Source organism: Somniosus microcephalus, unplaced genomic scaffold, assembly GCF_052327205.1.
Source record: "Somniosus microcephalus isolate GS21.2 unplaced genomic scaffold, FLI_Smic_1.0 unresolved_chr2, whole genome shotgun sequence".
NCBI lineage: Eukaryota > Metazoa > Chordata > Chondrichthyes > Squaliformes > Somniosidae > Somniosus > Somniosus microcephalus.
Genome location: NW_028225180.1, coordinates 82,018,263 through 82,039,431, shown reverse-complemented (window position 1 = coordinate 82,039,431; position 21,169 = coordinate 82,018,263). Strand labels below are relative to the sequence as shown.

General features: G+C 48.9%; 1 protein-coding gene across 1 annotated transcript in view; it reads left to right on the top strand.

Annotated features, from left to right (window-relative positions):
* The first annotated feature begins 6,629 nt into the window (after positions 1 to 6,629).
* Positions 6,630 to 21,169, top strand: part of rela (RELA proto-oncogene, NF-kB subunit a) — a 49,370-nt gene continuing 34,830 nt past the window's right edge. Inside the window, exon 1 of the mRNA XM_085976212.1 lies at positions 6,630 to 6,782. Coding sequence (XP_085832338.1) covers positions 6,776 to 6,782 — 7 coding nt within the window. The 5' untranslated portion in view covers positions 6,630 to 6,775. The remainder of the gene's footprint in view (positions 6,783 to 21,169) is intronic.

Sequence of the window (21,169 nt, the reverse complement as noted above, 5' to 3'; positions counted from 1 at the left end):
AGGGTTTCTGCCTCTACCACCCTTTCAGGCAGTGAGTTCCAGACCCCCACAACCCTCTGGGTGAAGAAATTTCTCCTCAAATCCCCTCTAAACCTTCCCCCCAATTACTTTCAATCTGTGCCCCTTGGTTTTTGACCCCTCTGCTAAGGGAAATAGGTCCTTTCTATCCACTTTATCTAGGCCCCTCATAGTTTTATACACCTCAATAAGGTCTCCCCTCAGCCTCCTCTGTTCCAAGGAAAACAGACCCAGCCTATCGGAGATGCTCCAGAGGCCAGAATTAGAGGAGCGCAGAGATCTTGGAGGATTGTGGGGCTGGAAGAGGTTACAGAGCCAGGGAGGAGGGGCGAGGCCGTGGAACAATTTGAACATAGAATCACAAAATGATACCGCACAGAATGAGGCCATTCGGCCCATCGTGCCTGTGCCCTCTCTTTGAAAGAGCTCTCCAATTAGTCCCACTCACCCCTGCTCTTTCCCCAGAGCCCTGCAATTCCCCATTTCCCCTTCAAGTCCCCTTTGAAAGTCACTATTGAATCTGCTCCCACTGCCCTTTCAGGCAGCGCGTTCCAGATCACAACAACTCGCTGCGTAAAAAACATTCTCCTCATCTCCCCTCTGGTTCTTTTGCCGATTATCTTAAATCTGAAACACTGTTCACCGTTACTTCCTGCTTTCTGTCTCTTAGCCAATTTCATAGGCATACACCTCCACTGTCATAAGAACATAAGAAATAGGAGCAGGAGTCAGCCATTCGGCCCCTCGAGCCTGCTCCGCCATTCAATGAGATCATGGCTGATCATCCAAATTCAGTACCCTGTCCCTGCCTTCTCCCCATATCCCTTGATCCCTTTAGCCTTAAGAAATATATCTAACTCCTTCTTGAATATATTTAATGAATTGGCCTCCACTGCCTTCTGTGGTAGAGAATTCCACAGGTTCACCACTCTCTGGGTGAAGAAATTCCTCCTCATCTCTGTCCTAAATGGCTTACCCCTTATCCGTGGACTGTGACCCCTGGTTCTGGACTCCCCGACCATCGGGAACATCCTTCCTGCATTTAGTCTGGCTAGTCCTGTTAGAATTTTATAAGTTTCAATGAGATCCCCTCTCATTCTTCTAAACTCCAGCGAGTATAAGCCCAATCGACCCAATCTCTCCTCATAGGTCATTCCTGCCATCCCAGGTATCAGTCTGGTGAATCTTCGCTGCACTCCCTCCATGGCAAGAACATCCTTCCTCAGATAAGGCGACCAAAATTGCACACAATACTCAAGATGTGGTCTCACCAAGGACCTGTACAACTGCAGCAAGACATCCTTGTTCCTGTACTCGAATCCTCTCGCTATGAAGGCCAACATACCATTTGCCTTCTTAACCGCCTGCTGCACCTGCATGCTTACCTTCAGCGACTGCTGCACAAGGACACCCAGGTCTCTTTGCACTTCCCCTTCTCCCAATCTATTGCCGTTCAGATAATAATCTGCCTTCCTGTTTTTGACACCAAAGTGGATAACCTCACATTTATCCACGTTATATTGCATCTGCCATGCATCTGCCCAATCACCCAACCTGTCCAAATCATACTGGAGTTTCTCGGCATCCTCCTCACAGCACACACACCCACCCAGCTTTGTGTCGTCTGCAAACTTGGAGATATTACATCTAGTTCCCTCATCTAGATCATTAATAGCATGGCTGATCTTCTACCTCATCTCCACTTTCCTGCACTATCCCCCACATCCCCATAGATTCCCTGAATATCCAAAAATCTATCGATCTCGGTCTTGAATATACCCAATGACTGAGCCTCCACAGCCCTCTGGGGTAGAGAATTCCAAAGATTCACCACCCTCTGAGTGAAGAAATTCCTCCTCATCTCAGTCCTAAATGGCCGACCCCTTATTCTGAGACTGTGACCCCTGGTTCTAGACTCCCCAGCCAGGGGGAAACATCCTCCCTGCATCTACCCTGTCCAGCCCTGTAAGAATTTTGTATGTTTCAATGAGATCACCTCTCATTCTTCTAAACTCTAGAGAATATCGGCCTAGTCTACTCAATCTCTCCTCATAGGACAATCCCCCCATCCCAGGAACCAGTCTGGTGAACCTTCGCTGCACTCCCTCTATGGCAAGTATATCCTTCCTTAAGTAAAGAGACCAAAACTGTACACAATACTCCAGGTGTGGTCTCACCAGGGCCCTATATAATTGCAGTAAGATGTCTTTACTCTTATACTCAAATCCTCTTGTAATAAAGGCCAACATACCATTTGCTTTCCTAATTGCTTGCTGTACCTGCATGTTAACTTTCAGTGATTCGTGTACAAGGACACCCAGGTCCCTCCGAACACCAACATTTCCCAATCTCTCACCATTTAAAAAATACTCTGCTTTTCTATTTTTCCTACCAAAGTGGATAACTTCACATTTCTCCACATTATATTCCATCCTGTCCCCTTAATCCCATTAGCTTCGAAGTTTTCTAACAAGTCTACTATGTGGTACTTTTGTCAAAAGCCTTTTGAAAGTCCATATACACAACATCCACCGCACTACCCTCATCAACCCTCTCCGTTACTTCATCGAAGAACATGAGGATGAGAATTTTGAAATCGAGGCATTGCTGGACCGGGAGCCAATGTAGGTCAGCGAGCACAGGGTGTGGGGGGGGGGGGTGGTGGTGCGGGGGATAAAAGAAAGACTCGCATTTCTATAGCGCCTTTTACGACCTCAGAACGTTCCAGAGCACCTTACAGCCGATGAAGTACATTTTTGGAGTGTGGTCACTGTTGTAATGTTGGAAATGGGGCAGCCAATTTGTGCACAGCAAGCTCCCACAAACAGCAATGTGATAATGACCAGATCATCTGTTTTAGTGATGTTGGTTGAGGGATAAATATTGGCCCCAGGACACCGGGGAGAACTCCCCCTGCTCTTCGTCCAATTGTGGCCACGGGATGCTTTACCTCCGCCTGAGAGGGCGGTTGGGGGCGGCTTCAGTTTAATGTCCTGTCGAAAAGACGGCCTCTCCGACCGCGCAGCACTCCCTTGGTGCTGGCACGGGTCAGCTTGACAGGTATAGACGGTCTAAAAAAATCTGCTCTTTTAAGAAACATAGAAACATAGAAGATAGGAGCAGGAGTAGGCCATTCAGCCCCTCGAGCCTGCTCCGCCATTCAGTGTGATCATGGCTGATCATCCAAATTCAGTACCCTGTCCCTGCCTTCTCCCCATATCCCTTGATCCCTTTAGCCTTAAGAAATATATCCAACTCCTTCTTGAATATATTTACTGAATTGCCCTCAACTGCCTTCTGTGGTAGAGAATTCCACAGGTTCACCACTCTCTGGGTGAAGAAATTCCTCCTCATTTCAGTCCTAAATGGCTTACCCCTTATCCTTAGACTGTGACCCCTGGTTCTGGACTCCCCGACCATCGGGAACATCCTTCCAGCATCTAGTCTGTCTAGTCCTGTTAGAATTTTATAAGTTTCAATGAGATCCCCTCTCATTCTTCTAAACTCCAGCGAGTATAAGCCCAATCGACCCAATCTCTCCTCATAGGTCATTCCTGCCATCCCAGGTATCAGCCTGGTGAATCTTCGCTGCACTCCTTCCATGGCAAGAACATCCTTCCTCAGATAAGGTGACCAAAACTGCACACAATACTCAAGGTGTGGTCTCACCAAGGCCCTGTACAACTGCAGCAAGACATCCTTGTGCCTGTACTCAAATCTCAAACCCTCTCGCTACGAAGGCCAACATACCATTTGCCTTCTTAACCGCCTGCTGCACCTGCATGCTTACTTTCAGCGACTGGTGCACAAGGACACCCAGGTCTCGTTGCACTTCCCCTTCTCCCAATCTATTACCATTCAGATAATAATCTGCCTTCCTGTTTTTGACACCAAAGTGGATAACCTCGCATTTATCCACGTTATATTGCATCTGCCATGCTTCAGCCCAATCACCCAACCTGTCCAAATCATACTGGAGTTTCTCGGCATCCTCCTCACAGCACACACACCCATCCAGCTTTGTGTCATCTGCAAACTTGGAGATATTACATCTAGTTCCCTCGTCCAGATCATTAATATATATTGTGAATAGCTGGGGTCCAAGGACCGATCCCTGCGGTACCCCACTAGTCACTGCCTGCCACTCGGAAAAAGAGCCGTTTATTCCAACTCTTTGCTTTCTGTCTGCCAACCAGTTCTCTATCCAAGTCAATACCTTGCCCCCAATCCCATGTGCCTTAACTTTACACGCTAATCTCTTATGCGGGACCTTATCGAAAGCCTTTTGAAAATCCAAATACACCACATCCACTGGTTCTCCCTTATCTATTTTACCAGTTACATCCTCAAAAAATTCCAGTAGATTAAGTCAAGCACGATTTACCTTTTGTAAATCCATGTTGACTTTGTCCGATCCTGTCAATTTTTTCCAAGTGCTCTTCTATTACATCCTTTATAATGGACTCTAGCATTTTCCCCACTGTTGATGTCAGGCTTACCGGTCTGTAATTCCCCGTTTTCTCTCTACCACCCTTTTTGAACAGTGGGGTAACATTAGCTACCCTCCAATCCATGGGAACTGTTCCAGATTCTATCGAATTTTGGAAGATGACCAGCAATGCATCTACTATTTCTGGGGCCACTTACTTAAGTACCCTAGGATATAGATTATCAGGCCCTGGGGATTTATCGGCTCTCAATCCCATCAATTTCCCTAACACCATTTCCCTACAAATATTGATTTCTATCAGTTCCACCCTTTCATTAGACCCTATGTTCCCCAACATCTTTGGGAGGTTATGTATTTAATTGGTCTGCCATTTCTTTGTTCCCCATTATAAATTCCCCTGATTCTGACTGCAAGGGACCTACGCTTGACTTCACCAATCTTTTCCTCTTCACATATCTATAAAAGCTTTTACAGTCAGTTTTTATGTTCCCTGCACACCTACTCTCATACTCTATTTTCCCCCTATTAATTAATCCCTTTGTCCTCCTTTGTTGAATCCTAAACTGCTCCCAATCCTCAGGTTTACTGCTTTTTCTGGCCAATTTATATGTCCTCTCCTTGGATCTTATGCTATCCCTAATTTCCCTTGTTAGCCACGGTTGAGTCACCTTTTTTGTTTTATTTTTATGCCAAACTGGGATGAACAAATTCTGTAGTTCATCCATGCGATCTTTGAATGTTTGCCATTGCCTATTCACCGTCAACCCTTTGAGTGATGAGAAAGATAAAGAAAGAAAGACTTGCATTTATATAGCGCCTTTCACGACCACCGGATGTCTCAAAGTGCTTTACAGCCAATGAAGAACTTTAGAAGTGTGGTCACTATTGTAATGTAGGAAACGTGGCAGCTAATTTTCGCACAGCAAGCTCCCACAAACAGCAATGTGATAATGACCAGATCATCTGTTTTAGTGATGTTGATTGAGGGATAAATATTGGTCCCAGGACACCGGGGAGAACTCCCCCTGCTCTTCTTCCAATAGTGACCGTGGGATCTTTTACATCCACCTTAGAGAGAAGACAGGGCCTCGGTTTAACATTTCATCCAAAAGACGGTTCCTCCACAGTGCGGCGCTCCCTCAGTACCACTTCCCGACAGTGCGGCTCTCCCTCAGCACTGCCCCTCCGACAGTGCAGCGCTCCCTCAGTACCGCCCCTCCGACAGTGCTGCGCTCCCTCAATACCACCCCTCCGACAGTGCGGCGCTCCCTCAGCACCGCCCCTCCGACAGTGCGGCCTCCCTCAGTACTGCTCCTCCGACAGTGTGGCGCTCCCTCAGTACCACTTCCCGACAGTGCGGCGCTCCCTCAGTACTGCCCCTCCGACAGTGCGGCCTCCCTCAGTACTGCTCCTCCGACAGTGCGGCGCTCCCTCAGTACCACGCTCCCTCAGTACCACTTCCCGACAGTGCGGCGCTCCCTCAGTACTGCCCCTCTGACAGTGCGGCGCTCCCTCAGCACTGCCCCTCCGACAGTGCGGCGCTCCCTCAGTACTGCCCCTCCGACAGTGCGGCGCTCCCTCAGTACTGCCCCTCCGACAGTGCGGCGCTCCCTCAGTACTGCCCCTCCGACAGTGCGGCGCTCCCTCAGTACTGCCCCTCCGACAGTGCGGCGCTCCCTCAGTACTGCACTGGGAGTGTCAGCCTAGCTTTATGTGCTTGGGTTCCTGGAGTGGGACTTGACCCCACAACCTTCTGACTCAGAGGCGAGTGTGCTTCCCACTGAGCCAGGCTGACAGCAAAATACTGTTTAATTCCCTATCTAAAAAAAAATGTTTTCGGACCCCCCAAAGCCTTGCTACCCACCCCTTTTATTGTGACTGGTCTGCCTACCTGTGTGTGTGTGTATGTGTCTCTCTCTCCCCCATTCACTCCAGCTCCTGCCCATCCTTGCTGGTCCTTGATAAGACAAATCCTGAAAAAAACTCCAACCTCGTGTGAGATGTCTTGCCGTGGCGCGAGAGAGATAGGAAATGCTTTTTTTCAAAATTTGTGAATGGAACCACCTTGGATACATTTTTGGCGACATTGTTGCAAAAGGATGTTGCAAAGGTGACGAGTTCCTTCCCGGAGGTTGACGTCAGCGCCTGCAACTTCCGTGTTTCTTTCGCTGAAATCAAAAGGGAAATTGACGAGGAAGTTTCCCTCCCACTCACCTACCGCCTCCTCTTTATTGCTACAAACTGCAGATACAGGGGTTAATAACCCCCTCCCACCCCCTCTTCCCCTGGACCTCCCCCGCCACCCCAATGGAAGGTCAGTGTGTTTGTTTATTTATTTGTTTGTTACATTTATTTTTGCAAATCGCCCCCCTTTCCCCTCCCCCTTTCAAATCATGGCCTTGAACACTAGCCGTACAAATGTGTGTGTTTGTGCCTTGTTAACTTTCTCTCTTGTTGGCTTTTCACGTCTCAAGAGGCAAGTCACTTTCTCCTCTAATTGCAGCCGGTCTGCCCTGGGGGAGGCAATGTGGGCAGGGTGGGAGTGTTTGAATATTTATTCCATGCTTAATTTCTTTCTCTTCCCCTTCTCTGTCCCTCCTGGACGCAAAGGAGGCTCAGAATAGGGCCCAATCTTTGCATCTCACTTCCCTTGCAAAAGCTAAGTGCATTCCAGCCTGCAACTCGATTAGGTTTTATTCTGAATATTATATATATTATGTATATATATTTCCCCCCCGCCCCCCATTAAGAGGAGTGTTTTTGTTGTGGATTTGGTTTTCGTGTTTGGTTTGGGAACTGCACACAGAACGCGAGGGGGAGGAGGCCACAGTTCTCTGGTCTCCAGGACACAGGGAAACATTTCAAGGAGGAAGTCACAGCGGGGCTGGTGTTGTGGAGCAAACTGAACCTTTGTGTCAAGTTCTGGCTCAGTGGGTAGTACTCGTGATGCAGAAGGTGGAGGGTTCGAGTCGCTCTCCACAGACTTGAGCCCACAATCCCTGCCCGCTCTCCCAGTGCGGCGCTCCCTCAGCACTGGCACCGTCGGAGGGGCAGTGCTGAGGGAACGCCGCGCTGCCGGAGGGGCGGTGCTGAGGGAGCGCCGCGCTGCCGGAGGGGCGGTGCTGAGGGAGCGCCGCGCTGCCGGAGGGGCGGTGCTGAGGGAGCGCGGCGCTGCCGGAGGGGCGGTGCTGAGGGAGCGCGGCGCTGCCGGAGGGGCGGTGCTGAGGGAGCGCGGCGCTGCCGGAGGGGCGGTGCTGAGGGAGCGCGGCGCTGCCGGAGGGGCGGTGCTGAGGGAGCGCGGCGCTGCCGGAGGGGCGGTGCTGAGGGAGCGCGGCGCTGCCGGAGGGGCGGTGCTGAGGGAGCGCGGCGGTGCTGAGGGAGCGCGGCGCTGCCGGAGGGGCGGTGCTGAGGGAGCGCGGCGCTGCCGGAGGGGCGGTGCCGGAGGGGTGGTGCTGAGGGAGCGCGGCGCTGCCGGAGGGGCGGTGCTGAGGGAGCGCGGTGCTGTCCAAGGTGCCGTCTTTCGGATGAGACGTTAAACCGAGGCCCAGTCTGCTCTTTCAGGCGGATGTAAAAGGTACCACGACCACTATTGGAAGAAGAGCTGGGGAGTTCTCCCTGGTGTCCTGGGGCAAATATTTATCCCTCAACCAACATCACTAAAACAGATGATCTGGTTATTATCACATTGCTGTTTGGAGAATGGGATTCAATCGATCCCCAGGGGAGCAGTTGAGCTTTGCTCTGTCTGGCTGTAATGGTCTCGCATGAAATGAGTTTGGCTTTTTCAACCCAATTTCTATTTGGCAAGGGGCGCACAGAACAAAATTGCCCCTAATTTGTCTGCCTCACTCACAGGTTGGCAGGAGTGGGGAATAGAAAATGTCACTGAGATAACGAGAGCTGACTTTCTCAGGCTGGAGCTGAGGCACATTCATGGGACAGTGTAGAGGGAGCTTTACTCTGTATCTAACCCGTGCTGTACCTGCCCTGGGAGTGTTTGATGGGACAGTGTAGAGGGAGCTTTACTCTGTATCTAACCCGTGCTGTACCTGCCCTGGGAGTGTTTGATGGGACAGTGTAGAGGGAGCTTTACTCTGTATCTAATCCCATGCTGTACCTGCCCTGGGAGTGTTTGATGGGACAGTGTAGAGGGAGCTTTACTCTGTATCTAACCCGTGCTGTACCAGCCCTGGGAGTGTTTGATGGAACAGTGTAGGGGGAGCTTTACTCTGTATCTAACCCGTGCTGTACCAGCCCTGGGAGTGTTTGATGGGACAGTGTAGAGGGAGCTTTACTCTGTATCTAACCCGTGCTGTACCTGCCCTGGGAGTGTTTGATGGGATAGTGTAGAGGGAGCTTTACTCTGTATCTAACCCCGTGCTGTACCTGCCCTGGGAGTGTTTGATGGGACAGTGTAGAGGGAGCTTTACTCTGTATCTAACCCGTGCTGTACCTGCCCTGGGAGTGTTTGATGGGACAGTGTAGAGGGAGCTTTACTCTGTATCTAACCCGTGCTGTACCTGCCCTGGGAGTGTTTGATGGGACAGTGTAGAGGGAGCTTTACTCTGTATCTAACCTGTGCTGTACCTGCCCTGGGAGTGTTTGATGGGACAGTGTAGAGGGAGCTTTACTCTGTATCTAACCCGTGCTGTACCTGCCCTGGGAGTGTTTGACGGGACAGTGTAGAGGGAGCTTTACTCTGTATCTAACCCGTGCTGTAACAACCCTGGGAGTGTTTGACGGGACAGTGTAGAGGGAGCTTTACTCTGTATCTAACCCGTGCTGTACCTGCCCTGGCAGCGTTTGATGGGACAGTGTAGAGGGAGCTTTACTCTGCATCTAACCCGTGCTGTACCTGCCCTGGGAGTGTTTGATGGGGACAGTGTAGAGGGAGCTTTACTCTGTATCTAACCCGTGCTGTACCTGCCCTGGGAGTGTTTGATGGGACAGTGCAGAGGGCGCTTTACTCTGTATCTAACCTGTGCTGTACCTGCCCTGGGAGTGTTTGATGGGACAGTGTAGAGGGAGCTTTACTCTGTGCTAGTGCTGTGGGAACCTGTGCAGGCAGACAGAGGAAAGGGAAACAAGGATAGAAGCAAAAGACAGGAAGGAGAAAAGCAAACGTGGCTATCGGAGAAATCAAGGGTTTAAATCAAACATGGCCACAATATATAATAATTCTAAAAGGTCTGAGTGTTAAAAAAACAAGCCTGAAGGTGTTGTGTCTTAATGCGAGGAGCATTCGTAATAAAGTGGATGAATTGGCTGCGCAAATAGATGTAAACGGGTATGATATGATTGGGATTACAGAAACATGGCTCCAGGCTGGGAACTCAACATCCAGGGGTATTCAATATTCAGGAAAGGCAGGCAAAAAGGAAAAGGAGGTGGGGTAGCATTGCTGGTTAAAGAGGAGATTAACACAATTGTAAGGAACGATATTAGCTTTGATGATGTGGAATCTGTATGGTTAGAGCTGAGAAATACCATGGGGCAGAAAACGTTAGTGGGAGTTATATACAGACCCCCAAACAGTAATGCGGAGGTTGGGGATGGCATTAAACTGGAAATTAGAGACGCATGCAATAAGGGCACAGCAGTTATCATGGGTGACTTTAATCTACATATAGATTGGGCTAACCAAATTAGTGACAATACTGTGGAGGAGGAATTCCTGGAGTGTACACGGGATGGTTTCCTGGACCAATATGTCGAGGAACCAACTAGAGATCAGGCCATGTTAGAATGGGTATTATGTAATGAAAAAGGAATAATTAGCAATCTTGTTGTGCGAGGCCCCTTGGGTCGGAGCGATCATAATATGATAGAATTCTTCATTAAGATGGGGAGTGAAGTAATTGACTCAGAGACTAGGGTCCTGAATTTAAATAAAGGAAACTACGATGGTATGAGGCGCGAGTTGGGTAGGATTGATTGGGGAATGTTACTCAAAGGGTTGACGGTGGATAGGCAATGGCAAACATTTAAAGATCGCATGGATGAACTACAGAATTTGTTCATCCCTGTTTGGTATAAAAATAAAACAAAAAAGGTGACTCAACCGTGGCTAACAAGGGAAGTTTTCCGAGTGGCAGGCAGTGACTAGTGGGGTACCGCAAGGATCGGTCCTAGGACCCCAGCTGTTCACAATATATATTAATGATCTGGACGAGGGAATTGGATGTAATATCTCCAAATTTGCAGACGACACAAAGCTGGGGGGGAGGGTAAGCTGTGAGGAGGATGTCGTGAAACTCCAGCATGATTTGGACAGGTTGGGTGATTGGGCAGAAACATGGCAAATGCACTATAATGTGGATAAATGTGAGGTTATCCACTTTGGTGGCAAAAACAGGAAGGCAGATTATTATTTGAATGGTAATAGATTGGGAGAAGGGGAAGTGCAAAGAGACCTGGGTGTTCTTGTACACCAGTCGCTGAAGGTAAGCATGCAGGTGCAGCAGGCGGTTAAGAAGGCAAATGGTATGTTGGCCTTCGTAGCAAGAGGGTTCGAGTACAAGAACAAGGATGTCTTGCTGCAGTTGTACAGGGCCTTGGTGAGACCACACCTTGAATATTGTGTGCAGTTTTGGTCGCCTTACCTGAGGAAGGACGTTCTTGCCATGGAAGGAGTGCAGCGAAGATTCACCAGGCTGAAACCTGGGATGGCAGGAATGACGTATGAGGAGAGATTGTGTCGATTGGGCTTATACTCACTGGAGTTTAGAAGATTGAGAGGGGATCTCATCGAAACCTATAAAATTCTGTCAGGCCTGGACAGACTAGATACAGGAAGGATGTTTCTGATGGCCGGGGAGTCCAGAACCAGGGGTCATAGTCTAAGGATAAGGGGTAAGCCATTTAGGACTGAAATGAGGAGGAATTTCTTCACCCAGAGAGTGGTGAACCTGTGGAATTCTCTGCCACAGAGGGCGGTGGAGGCCAGTTCATTAAGTATATTCAAGAAGGAGTTGGATATATTTCTTAAGGCTAAAGGGATCAAGGGATATGGGGAGAAGGCAGGGACCGGGTACTGAATTTGGATGATCAGCCATGATCTCATTGAATGGCGGAGCAGGCTCGAAGGGCCGAATGGCCTACTCCTGCTCCTATCTTCTATGTTTCTATGAAATTAGGGATAGCATAAGATCCAAGGAGAGGACATAAATTGGCCAGAAAAAGCAGTAAACCTGAGGATTGGGAGCAGTTTAGAATTTAGCAAAGGAGGACAAAGGGATTAATTAAGAGGGGGAAAATAGAGTATGAGAGTAAGCTTGCAGGGAACATAAAAACTGACTGTAAAGAGATATGTGAAGAGGAAAAGATTGGTCAAGTCAAGCATAGGCCCCTTGCAGTCAGAATCAGGGGAATTTATAATGGGGAACAAAGAAATGGCAGACCAATTAAATACATATTTTGGTTCTGTCTTCACAAAGGAGGACACAAATAACCTCCCAGAGATGTCAGGGAACATAGGGTCTAATGAAAGGGTGGAACTGGATGAAATCAGTATATGTAGGGAAATGGTGTTAGGGAAATTGACGGGATTGAAGGCCGATAAATCCCCAGGGCCTGATAATCTACATCCTAGGGTACTTAAGGAAGTGGCCCTAGAAATAGTAGATGCATTGCTGGTCATCTTCCAAAATTCTATAGACTCTGGAACAGTTCCCATGGATTGGAGGGTAGCTAATGTTACCCCACTGTTCAAAAAAGGTGGTAGAGAGAAAACGGGGAATTATAGCCTGACATCGGTAGTGGGGAAAATGCTAGAGTCCATTATAAAAGATGTACTAGCAGAGCACTTGGAAAACAGTGACAGGATCGGACAAAGTCAACATGGATTTACAAAAGGTAAATCGTGCTTGACTAATCTACTGGAATTTTTTGAGGATGTAACTGGTAGAATAGATAAGGGAGAACCAGTGGATGTGGTGTATTTGGACTTTCAGAAGGCTTTCGATAAGGTCCCGCATAAGAGATTAGCGTGTAAAGTTAAGGCACATGGGATTGGGGGTAAGGTACTGACTTGGATAGAGAACTGGTTGGCAGACAGAAAGCAAAAAGTTGTAATAAACGGGTCTTTTTCCGAGTGGCAGGCAGTGACTAGTGGGGTACCGCAGGGATCGGTCCTAGGACCCCAGCTATTCACTATATATATTAATGATCTAGACGAGGGAACTAGATGTAATATCTCCCAAGTTTGCAGACGACACAAAGCTGGGTGGGCGTGTGTGCTGTGAGGAGGATGCCGAGAAACAGGTTGGGTGATATGGCAGATGCAGTATAATGTGGATAAATGCGAGGTTATCCACTTTGGTGGCAAAAACAGGAAGGCAGATTATTATCTGAATGGCAATAGATTGGGAGAAGGGGAAGTGCAACGAGACCTGGGTGTCCTTGTGCACCAGTCGCTGAAGGTAAGCATGCAGGTGCAGCAGGCGGTTAAGAAGGCAAATGGTATGTTGGCCTTCGTAGCGAGACGGTTCGAGTACAGGAACAAGGATGTCTTGCTGCAGTTGTACAGGGCCTTGGTGAGACCACACCTTGAGTATTGTGTGCAGTTTTGGTCGCCTTATTTGAGGAAGGATGTTCTTGCCATGGAGGGAGTGCAGCGAAGATTCACCAGACTGATGCCTGGGATGGCAGGAATGACGAATGAGGAGAGATTGGGTCGATTGGGCTTATACTCGCTGGAGTTTAGAAGAATGAGAGGGGATCTCATTGAAACTTATAAGATTCTAACAGGACTAGACAGATTAGATGCAGGAAGGATGTGCCCGATGGCGGGGGAGTCCAGAACCAGGGGTCACAGTCTAATGATAAGGGGTAAGCCATTTAGGACAGAGATGAGGAGGAATTTCTTCACCCAGAGAGTGGTGAACCTGTGGAATTCTCTACCACAGAAGGCAGTTGAGGCCAATTCATTAAATATATTCAAGAAGGAGTTAGATATATTTCTTAAGGCTAAAGGGATCAAGGGATATGGGGAGAAAGCAGGGACAGGGTACGGAGTTTGGATGATCAGCCATGATCTTATTGAATGGTGGAGTAGGCTCGAGGGGCCGATTGGCCTACTCCTGCTCCTATTTCTTATGTTCTTATGTTAAACTTCTATCGAACCTTGGTTAGACCACACTTGGAACACTGTGCACAGTCCTGGTCTCCATATACCTCGGTTAGACCACACTTGGAGCACTGTGCACAGTCCTGGTCTCCATATACCTCGGTTAGACCACACTTGGAGCACTGTGCACAGTCCTGGTCTCCATATACCTCGGTTAGACCACGCTTGGAGCACTGTGCACAGTCCTGGTCTCCATATACCTTGGTTAGACCACACTTGGAGCACTGTGCACAGTTCTGGTCTCCATATACCTTGGTTAGACCACACTTGGAGCACCGTGCACAGTCCTGGTCTCCATATACCTTGGTTAGACCACACTTGGAGCACTGTGCACAGTCCTGGTCTCCGTATACCTTGGTTAGACCACACTTGGAGCACTGTACACAGTCCTGGTCTCCATATACCTTGGTTGGACCACACTTGGAGCACTGTGCACAGTCCTGGTCTCCATATACCTTGGTTAGACCACACTTGGAGCACTGTGCACAGTTCTGGTCTCCATATACCTTGGTTAGACCACACTTGGAGCACCGTGCGCAGTCCTGGTCTCCATATACCTTGGTTAGACCACACTTGGAGCACTGTGCACAGTCCTGGTCTCCGTATACCTTGGTTAGACCACACTTGGAGCGCTGTACACAGTCCTGGTCTCCATATACCTTGGTTAGACCACACTTGGAGCACCGTGCACAGTCCTGGTCTCCATATACCTTGGTTAGGCCACACTTGGAGCACTGTGCACAATCCTGGTCTCCATATACCTTGGTTAGACCACACTTGGAGCACCGTGCACAGTCCTGGTCTCCATATACCTTGGTTAGGCCACACTTGGAGCACTGTGCACAATCCTGGTCTCCATATACCTTGGTTAGACCACACTTGGAAGACTGTGCACAGTCCTGGTCTCCATATTAAAGAAAGGATATCGAGGCACTGGAGAAGGTGCAAAAAAGATTTACAAGGATGATACTAGAACTGAGAGGTTATAACTATCAGGAACGAGTGAACAGGCTGGGGCTCTTTTCTCTAGAAAAGAGAAGGCTGAGGGGTGACCTGATCGAGGTGTTTAAGATTATGAAAGGGGTTCGATAGGGTAGACGTAGAGAAGATGTTTCCCCTTGTGGGGGAGACCAGAACTAGGGGCCATCAATATAAGATCGTCACTAATAAATCCAATAGGGAATTCAGGAGAAACTTCTTGACCCAGAGAGTGGTGAGAATGTGGAACTCGCTACCACAGGGAGTGGTTGAGGCGAATAGTATAGATGCGTTTAAGGGGAAGCTCGATAAACACGAGGGAGAAAGGAACAGAAGGATATGCTGATAAGGTGGGAGGAGGCTCGTGTGGAGCACAAACACGTACATGGACTGAATGGCCTGTTCCTGTGCTATAAATACTCTGTATACGTCGCAAAATCCCTGGGGTGGAAACCGTCAGGTCCTGAGGATCTGTCAGCCTTTAGCGCCATTATTTTTTTTCCAGCACTGCTTTCTTGCTCTCGTGAACATAAGCAAGTTCCAGACTTTGAGCCAGTATTAATTTCCTGGGTATATTATCCTCTTCCTGTACTGTGACGAGCCTGACAAAGTCATTCAAGTCTGCCATTTCCTTATTTTCATTTGCCGTACCATCTGCAGCTGTTTTAAAAGGGCCCACACCACCCTTGACCAACGCTCCTGATCGGCCGCGCAGCGCGCTCCCGCGCAACCCAGGAGCGACATTTTCAGTGCGCGTGAAACTGTGAATGGGCCACACGGCCCCTTAAAGGGGCCACGCACCCAAAAAAAAAATAAGAGTGAACATTACCCTCGATGATTCTTTCTCTTCTCATAATTCTAACGACTTTTTCTATTAATCTTGATATCCCTCAAGGTTCTGTTCATAATTATACATATGGGGGGGGGGACGTGAGGGAAAATCTCTCTTGCGCAGCGAGTGGCGAGGACCTGGAACTCGCTGCCGACGGAAGTGGTGGAAGCGGAGACACTCAACGTTTTCAAGGGGAGACTGGATAGGCACTGGAGGGAAATAAACCTGCAGGGCTACGGGGATAGAGCGGGGGAATGGGACTGACTGGATCGCTCTACAGAGAGCCGGCACGGACTCGATGGGCCGAACGGCCTCCTTGTGTGCCGTTGTGACTCTCTCATTCCTTTTTTGTAGCTCTTACTGTCTATTTAGTCTTTCTTTGCTGTTCTTTTATATTTTTTTTTATATTCGTTCACGGGATGTGGGGGTCGCTGGCAAGGCCCAGCATTTATTGCCCATCCCTAGTTGCCCCTTGAGAAAGTGGTGGTGAGCCGCCGCCTTGAACCGCTGCAGTCCGTGTGGTGAAGGTGCTCCCACAGTGCTGTTAGGGAGGGAGTTCCAGGATTTTGACCCAGCGACGATGAAGGAACGGCCGATATATTTCCAAGTCAGGATGATGTGTGACTGGGAGGGGAACTTGGAGCTGGTGGTGTTCCCATGTGCCTGTTGCCCTTGTCCTTCTAGGTGGAAGAGGTCGCGGGTTTGGGAGGTGCTGCCGAAGAAGCCTTGGCGAGTTGCTGCAGTGCATCTTGTAGATGGTACACACTGCAGCCACGGTGTGCCGGTGGTGGAGGGAGTGAATGTTTAAGGTGGTGGATGGGGTGCCGATCAAGCGGGCTGCTTTGTCCTGGATGGTGTCGAGCTTCTTGAGTGTTGTTGGAGCTGCACTCATCCAGACAAGTGGAGAGCGTTCCATCACACTCCCCTGGATCCGCACTATCCTATGCACTTTTACACGCTCATTTCTTTCAGTTTTATGTTATCTCTCATCTCTTTTATGGCGACCATGGCTGTTTAATTTGGTGAGTACAGCTCTTGCCCCTTAGGGGCAATGTTCCCGTTAGGCTCCGCAGCCTGCAGGTCCCACGCAGCTGGCTCGGCGGCTTTTAAATGGAAAAGCCATGCCTGCGCGTAACTTTGTTTGGGCCCCGCACCCAAAAAGACATTAGAGGGAACATTGCTTAGGGGTATATTCTGGTCCCCTGTTAAGCGAAATTCTTTTTTTGAACACTTCCCACTGTTCACCTGTGGTTTCACCCAACCATCGTTTTGACCAGTTTGCTGTCGTCGGTCTCTGTCTCGTCCCGGTAGTGTTCGCCTTGCCATAATCTACAAATTTAGCAACTGTGCTACTTATCTCCATTTCAGTTTCAACATTGAATTCGATCATACAGGAAACTTTTTTTTATCCGGCACCGACGGGACCGGCGTGCTGCCGGTTTATCAAAAAGTCCGGATTACAGAGAGGTATAGGAAAAGGTACCAGAGCCCCGTACACAGCAACAGATCCAGGCTTCCCTGTTGCTTAGCAACAGGTGCAGGAACCCTGGCCACAAGACCCAGGCGTCCCTGTTGCTTAGCAACAGGTGCAGGAACCCCGGTTACACGGCCACAGATCCAGGAACGGCCACTAACATGAAGTAAAACTTACCTGAACCTACTCCTGAATTTTGCCGGTTAAGAGATTTCCGGTTATTTAGGTGCCAGTAAATCGAGAGTTTCCTGTATTATGATCGCTGTTAGATAAATGTTCCCTTACCGACAGATTGTGTTCCCGTACCGATAGATTATTAACGGATCTGGCTCATTACTAAATCGAGTATGGCCTGCCCTCTTGTTGGTTCTAGAACACAGTGCTCCAGAAAACTATCTGCAATGCACTGAAAAATTTCACTGCCTTTCTGATTTAAGCCATTCTGCTCTTCCCGATCTGTATCTAAATTAAAATCTCCCATTAAAACAACTTAGCTTTTGCTCCCTAAGATACAGAGTAAAGCTCCCTCTTTACTGTCCCATCAAACACTCCCAGGGCAGGTACAGCACAGGTTAGATACAGAGTAAAGCTCCCTCTACACTGTCCCATCAAACACTCCCAGGGCAGGTACAGCACGGGTTAGATACAGAGTAAAGCTCCCTCTACACTGTCCCATCAAACACTCCCAGGGCAGGTACAGCACAGGTTAGATACAGAGTAAAGCTCCCTCTACACTGTCCCATCAAACACTCCCAGGGCAGGTACAGCACGGGTTAGATACAGAGTAAAGCTCCCTCTACACTGTCCCATCAAACACTCCCAGGGCAGGTACAGCACGGGGTTAGATACAGAGTAAAGCTCCCTCTACACTGTCCCATCAAACACTCCCAGGACAGGTACAGCACGGTTAGATACAGAGTAAAGCTCCCTCTACACTGCCCCATCTCCAGTATGATTTTGACAGGTTGGGTGATTGGGCAGATGAATAGCAGATGCAGTATAATGTGGATAAATGTGAGGTTATCCACTTTGGTGGCAAAAACAGGAAGGCAGATTATTATTTGAATGGCAATAGATTGGGAGAAGGGGAAGTGCAGAGAGACCTGGGTGTTCTTGTGCACCAGTCGCTGAAGGTAAGCATGCAGGTGCAGCAGGCGGTTAAGAAGGCAAATGGTATGTTGGCCTTCGTAGCAAGAGGGTTCGAGTACAAGAACAAGGATGTCTTGCTGCAGTTGTACAGGGCCTTGGTGAGACCACACCTTGAGTATTGTGTGCAGTTTTGGTCACCTTACCTGAGGAAGGACGTTCTTGCCATGGAGGGAGTGCAGCGAAGATTCACCAGGCTGATACCTGGGATGGCAGGAATGACGTACGAGGAGAGATTGTGTTAATTGGGCTTATACTCACTGGAGTTTAGAAGATTGAGAGGGGATCTCATCGAAACCTATAAAATTCTGTCAGGTCTGGACAGACTAGATGCAGAAAGGATGTTTCTGATGGCCGGGGAGTCCAGAACCAGGGGTCATAGTCTAAGGATAAGGGGTAAGCCATTTAGGACTGAGATGAGGAGGAATTTCTTCACCCAGAGAGTGGTGAATGTGGTGTATGTAACCTGTTCCACCTTAAGAGAACTACCTTAAGAGATGTACTACTTTCTCTTGGCTGCTGTATACTGTAATACCGGTGGTGACCACACCGGTATATAAGTGTTGTGCAAGGATTTGCTGGGCAGTTCAGCCCTGACCTTCGAATAGTAAAGACCTGTTCAAAGTTATTCTTGTTGTCTGTGTCCAGTGATTGATCCTAAACCTAACTGGGACATACAGACTCAACAGTGGCGACGAGTCCGATCTTACCCTGCGGCAAATTTACATCCAAGGCAGCTTCGTCCTCAAAACGGGCGTCGAGAAGAGGCATCCGCCCTCATCATCCTGCTGAGCACCATCGCACGGGAGGCATCGAGAACCCGGGTTAAAAAGAAAAAGAATTCTGACCACGAAGCCCTCCATCAGTGACAGGCAGTGTTCATCCCTTCTACCACAGTGGTGGGTAAGCCGATCAGCGACACGAGCAGAAAGTCGGCCGCGTTGACTGTGGAGTAGGGGAGGGAAAACGGAGGAATAAGGGCGGAGAGCTCGACCACGGCCGGTAGAAAGGGCCGGGCTGCAATCGAGGCCGAGAGGCGCAGCGACTGGGGCAGCTTAAGGCTCGAGAGCCGCGGAGAACTCAAACGCAGCCGGTGTACAGGACCGGGCTGCGAGGCAGAACAGCGTCGGGGAGTTGAGAAGCTTAAGGCACGAGAGCCGCGGAGAATTCAAACGCAGCCGGTGTAAAGGACCGGGCTGCAAGGCAAAGCAGCGTCGGGGAGTGAGAACCGCTGGGGAGGCGAGAACGGCAGCAGCAAGGCAATCGCCATTGCAGCCAGCGGGGGAAGAAGGCAAACGCGGGAATCCGCCATTGTAGTCGGCGGGGGAAGAAGACGAGCGCGGGAAAGACCGCCAAGCGCGGGAAGCCGCCATTTTAGTAGGCGGGGGAAGAAGACAAGCGCGGGAAGCCGCCATTTAAAAAAAAAAAAAAAAAAATTTAAACTTGCAAGGATGCCTAAACATGGGAGCATTAATACCTTTGATAGTGATGTCGAAGATTGGACCACATATGTAGAACGCATGGAAGTTTATTGTAAAGCAAATAAGGTACCAGATGATGAGAAAGCATTAACCTTATTAAGCTCAATGGGGGCGAAGACATACGGGCTATTGAAGCACCTTCTATCACCAATTAAACCGGCGGATCAGACCTTCGCGAATATTGTTACTGTCCTGAAAAATCATTTAAACCCCACGCCGCTGATGATAGCGGAACGATTTAAATTTTACAGAAGAACGCAGTTGAAAGACGAAAGCAACGCTGAATTTTTAACTGAACTACGTAAGCTATCGAAGTACTGTCAGTTTGGGACAGGGCTAGCAGATGCGCTGAGAGATAAATTTGTGTGTGGATTGTTAAAAGAAGGAACACAAAAGCGACTGCTTGAAGAGAATGATCTTACGCTTGATAAAGCTGTCACTATTGCAGCATCGCAAGAAGCCACAGCAAGAGGCACTGCGGAAATGCAGCTACGGTCACCGGAACACTCTACCAATCAAATGGTCTTGAGTACAGTAAAATGTTATCGTTGTGGAAAGACAACACACGATCAGAACCAGTGCTGGTTCAAAAATCAGGAATGCAGAAAATGTGGCAGGCTTGGTCACATAGCTAAAGTATGCCAGTCAGGAAAGAAGACCAGCAACAAAAAGTCACCGCAGGAAAAGTACAAAAAGGTACACGAGGTGACAGAGAACAGTTCGAACGAACAGAAGTCAGATTCAGACGCCAGCAGTAATGAACTGGGTAGTCTAAGAGTACACAATGTTGGTAAGGAAGCAGACCTCCAAACAATTTGGGTCACACTTCAGATAGCAGGAGTCCAAGTGAAGATGGAATTGGACACTGGATCGGCATTGACGGTCATGAATAAGAAAGATTACAAAAGGATATTCCCCTACGGGATACGGAGATTGTATTGAAAACATACACGGGGCAAAGAGTATACCCCATCGGGAAGATAGAGGTAAAGGTGGTCCACAAGGGCAAAGAAAGCCGAGGAATGGACTTATGTGCTACCTGAGGGAGGTCCACCACTACTGGGACGGGAGTGGATTAGGAAAATAAATATGGACTGGCATTCCTTAAAAGCACTAACGGTAGATTCCGGTACAAAAGATGTCAAACCTAAACGATTGTCCAGAATATTGGACGATGCTAAAGAGGTGTTCCAACAAGGACTGGGAACACTGAGAGGAATTACGGCAAACATCAAGATTGAAGAACATGCAAACCCGAAATTTTTCAAAGCCAGACCGGTACCTTATGCAGTACGACCTGCTGTGGAAGCTGAGCTGGAAGGGCTAGAACGTTCAGGAGTACTGTCTAAGGTAGACTGGAGTGAGTGGGCCACGCCCATTGTCCCAGTCATGAAGCGTTCATCGAGCAACAAGCCGGGGGAACCGGGGAAGGTTCGCATCTGTGGTGATTTCAAGATCACTGTTAATCCGGTGCTTCACACGGTGCAGTATCCGCTTCCACGGATTGAGGATATCTTCGCTTCATTGTCTGGCGGGAAACACTTCACCAAGATAGACCTGGTGCAGGCGTACTTACAGATGGAAGTTGAGGAAGAGTCACGCCAGTATCTCACGATCAACAGGCATAGAGGCTTGTACCGGTATAATAGACTGGTTTTTGGAG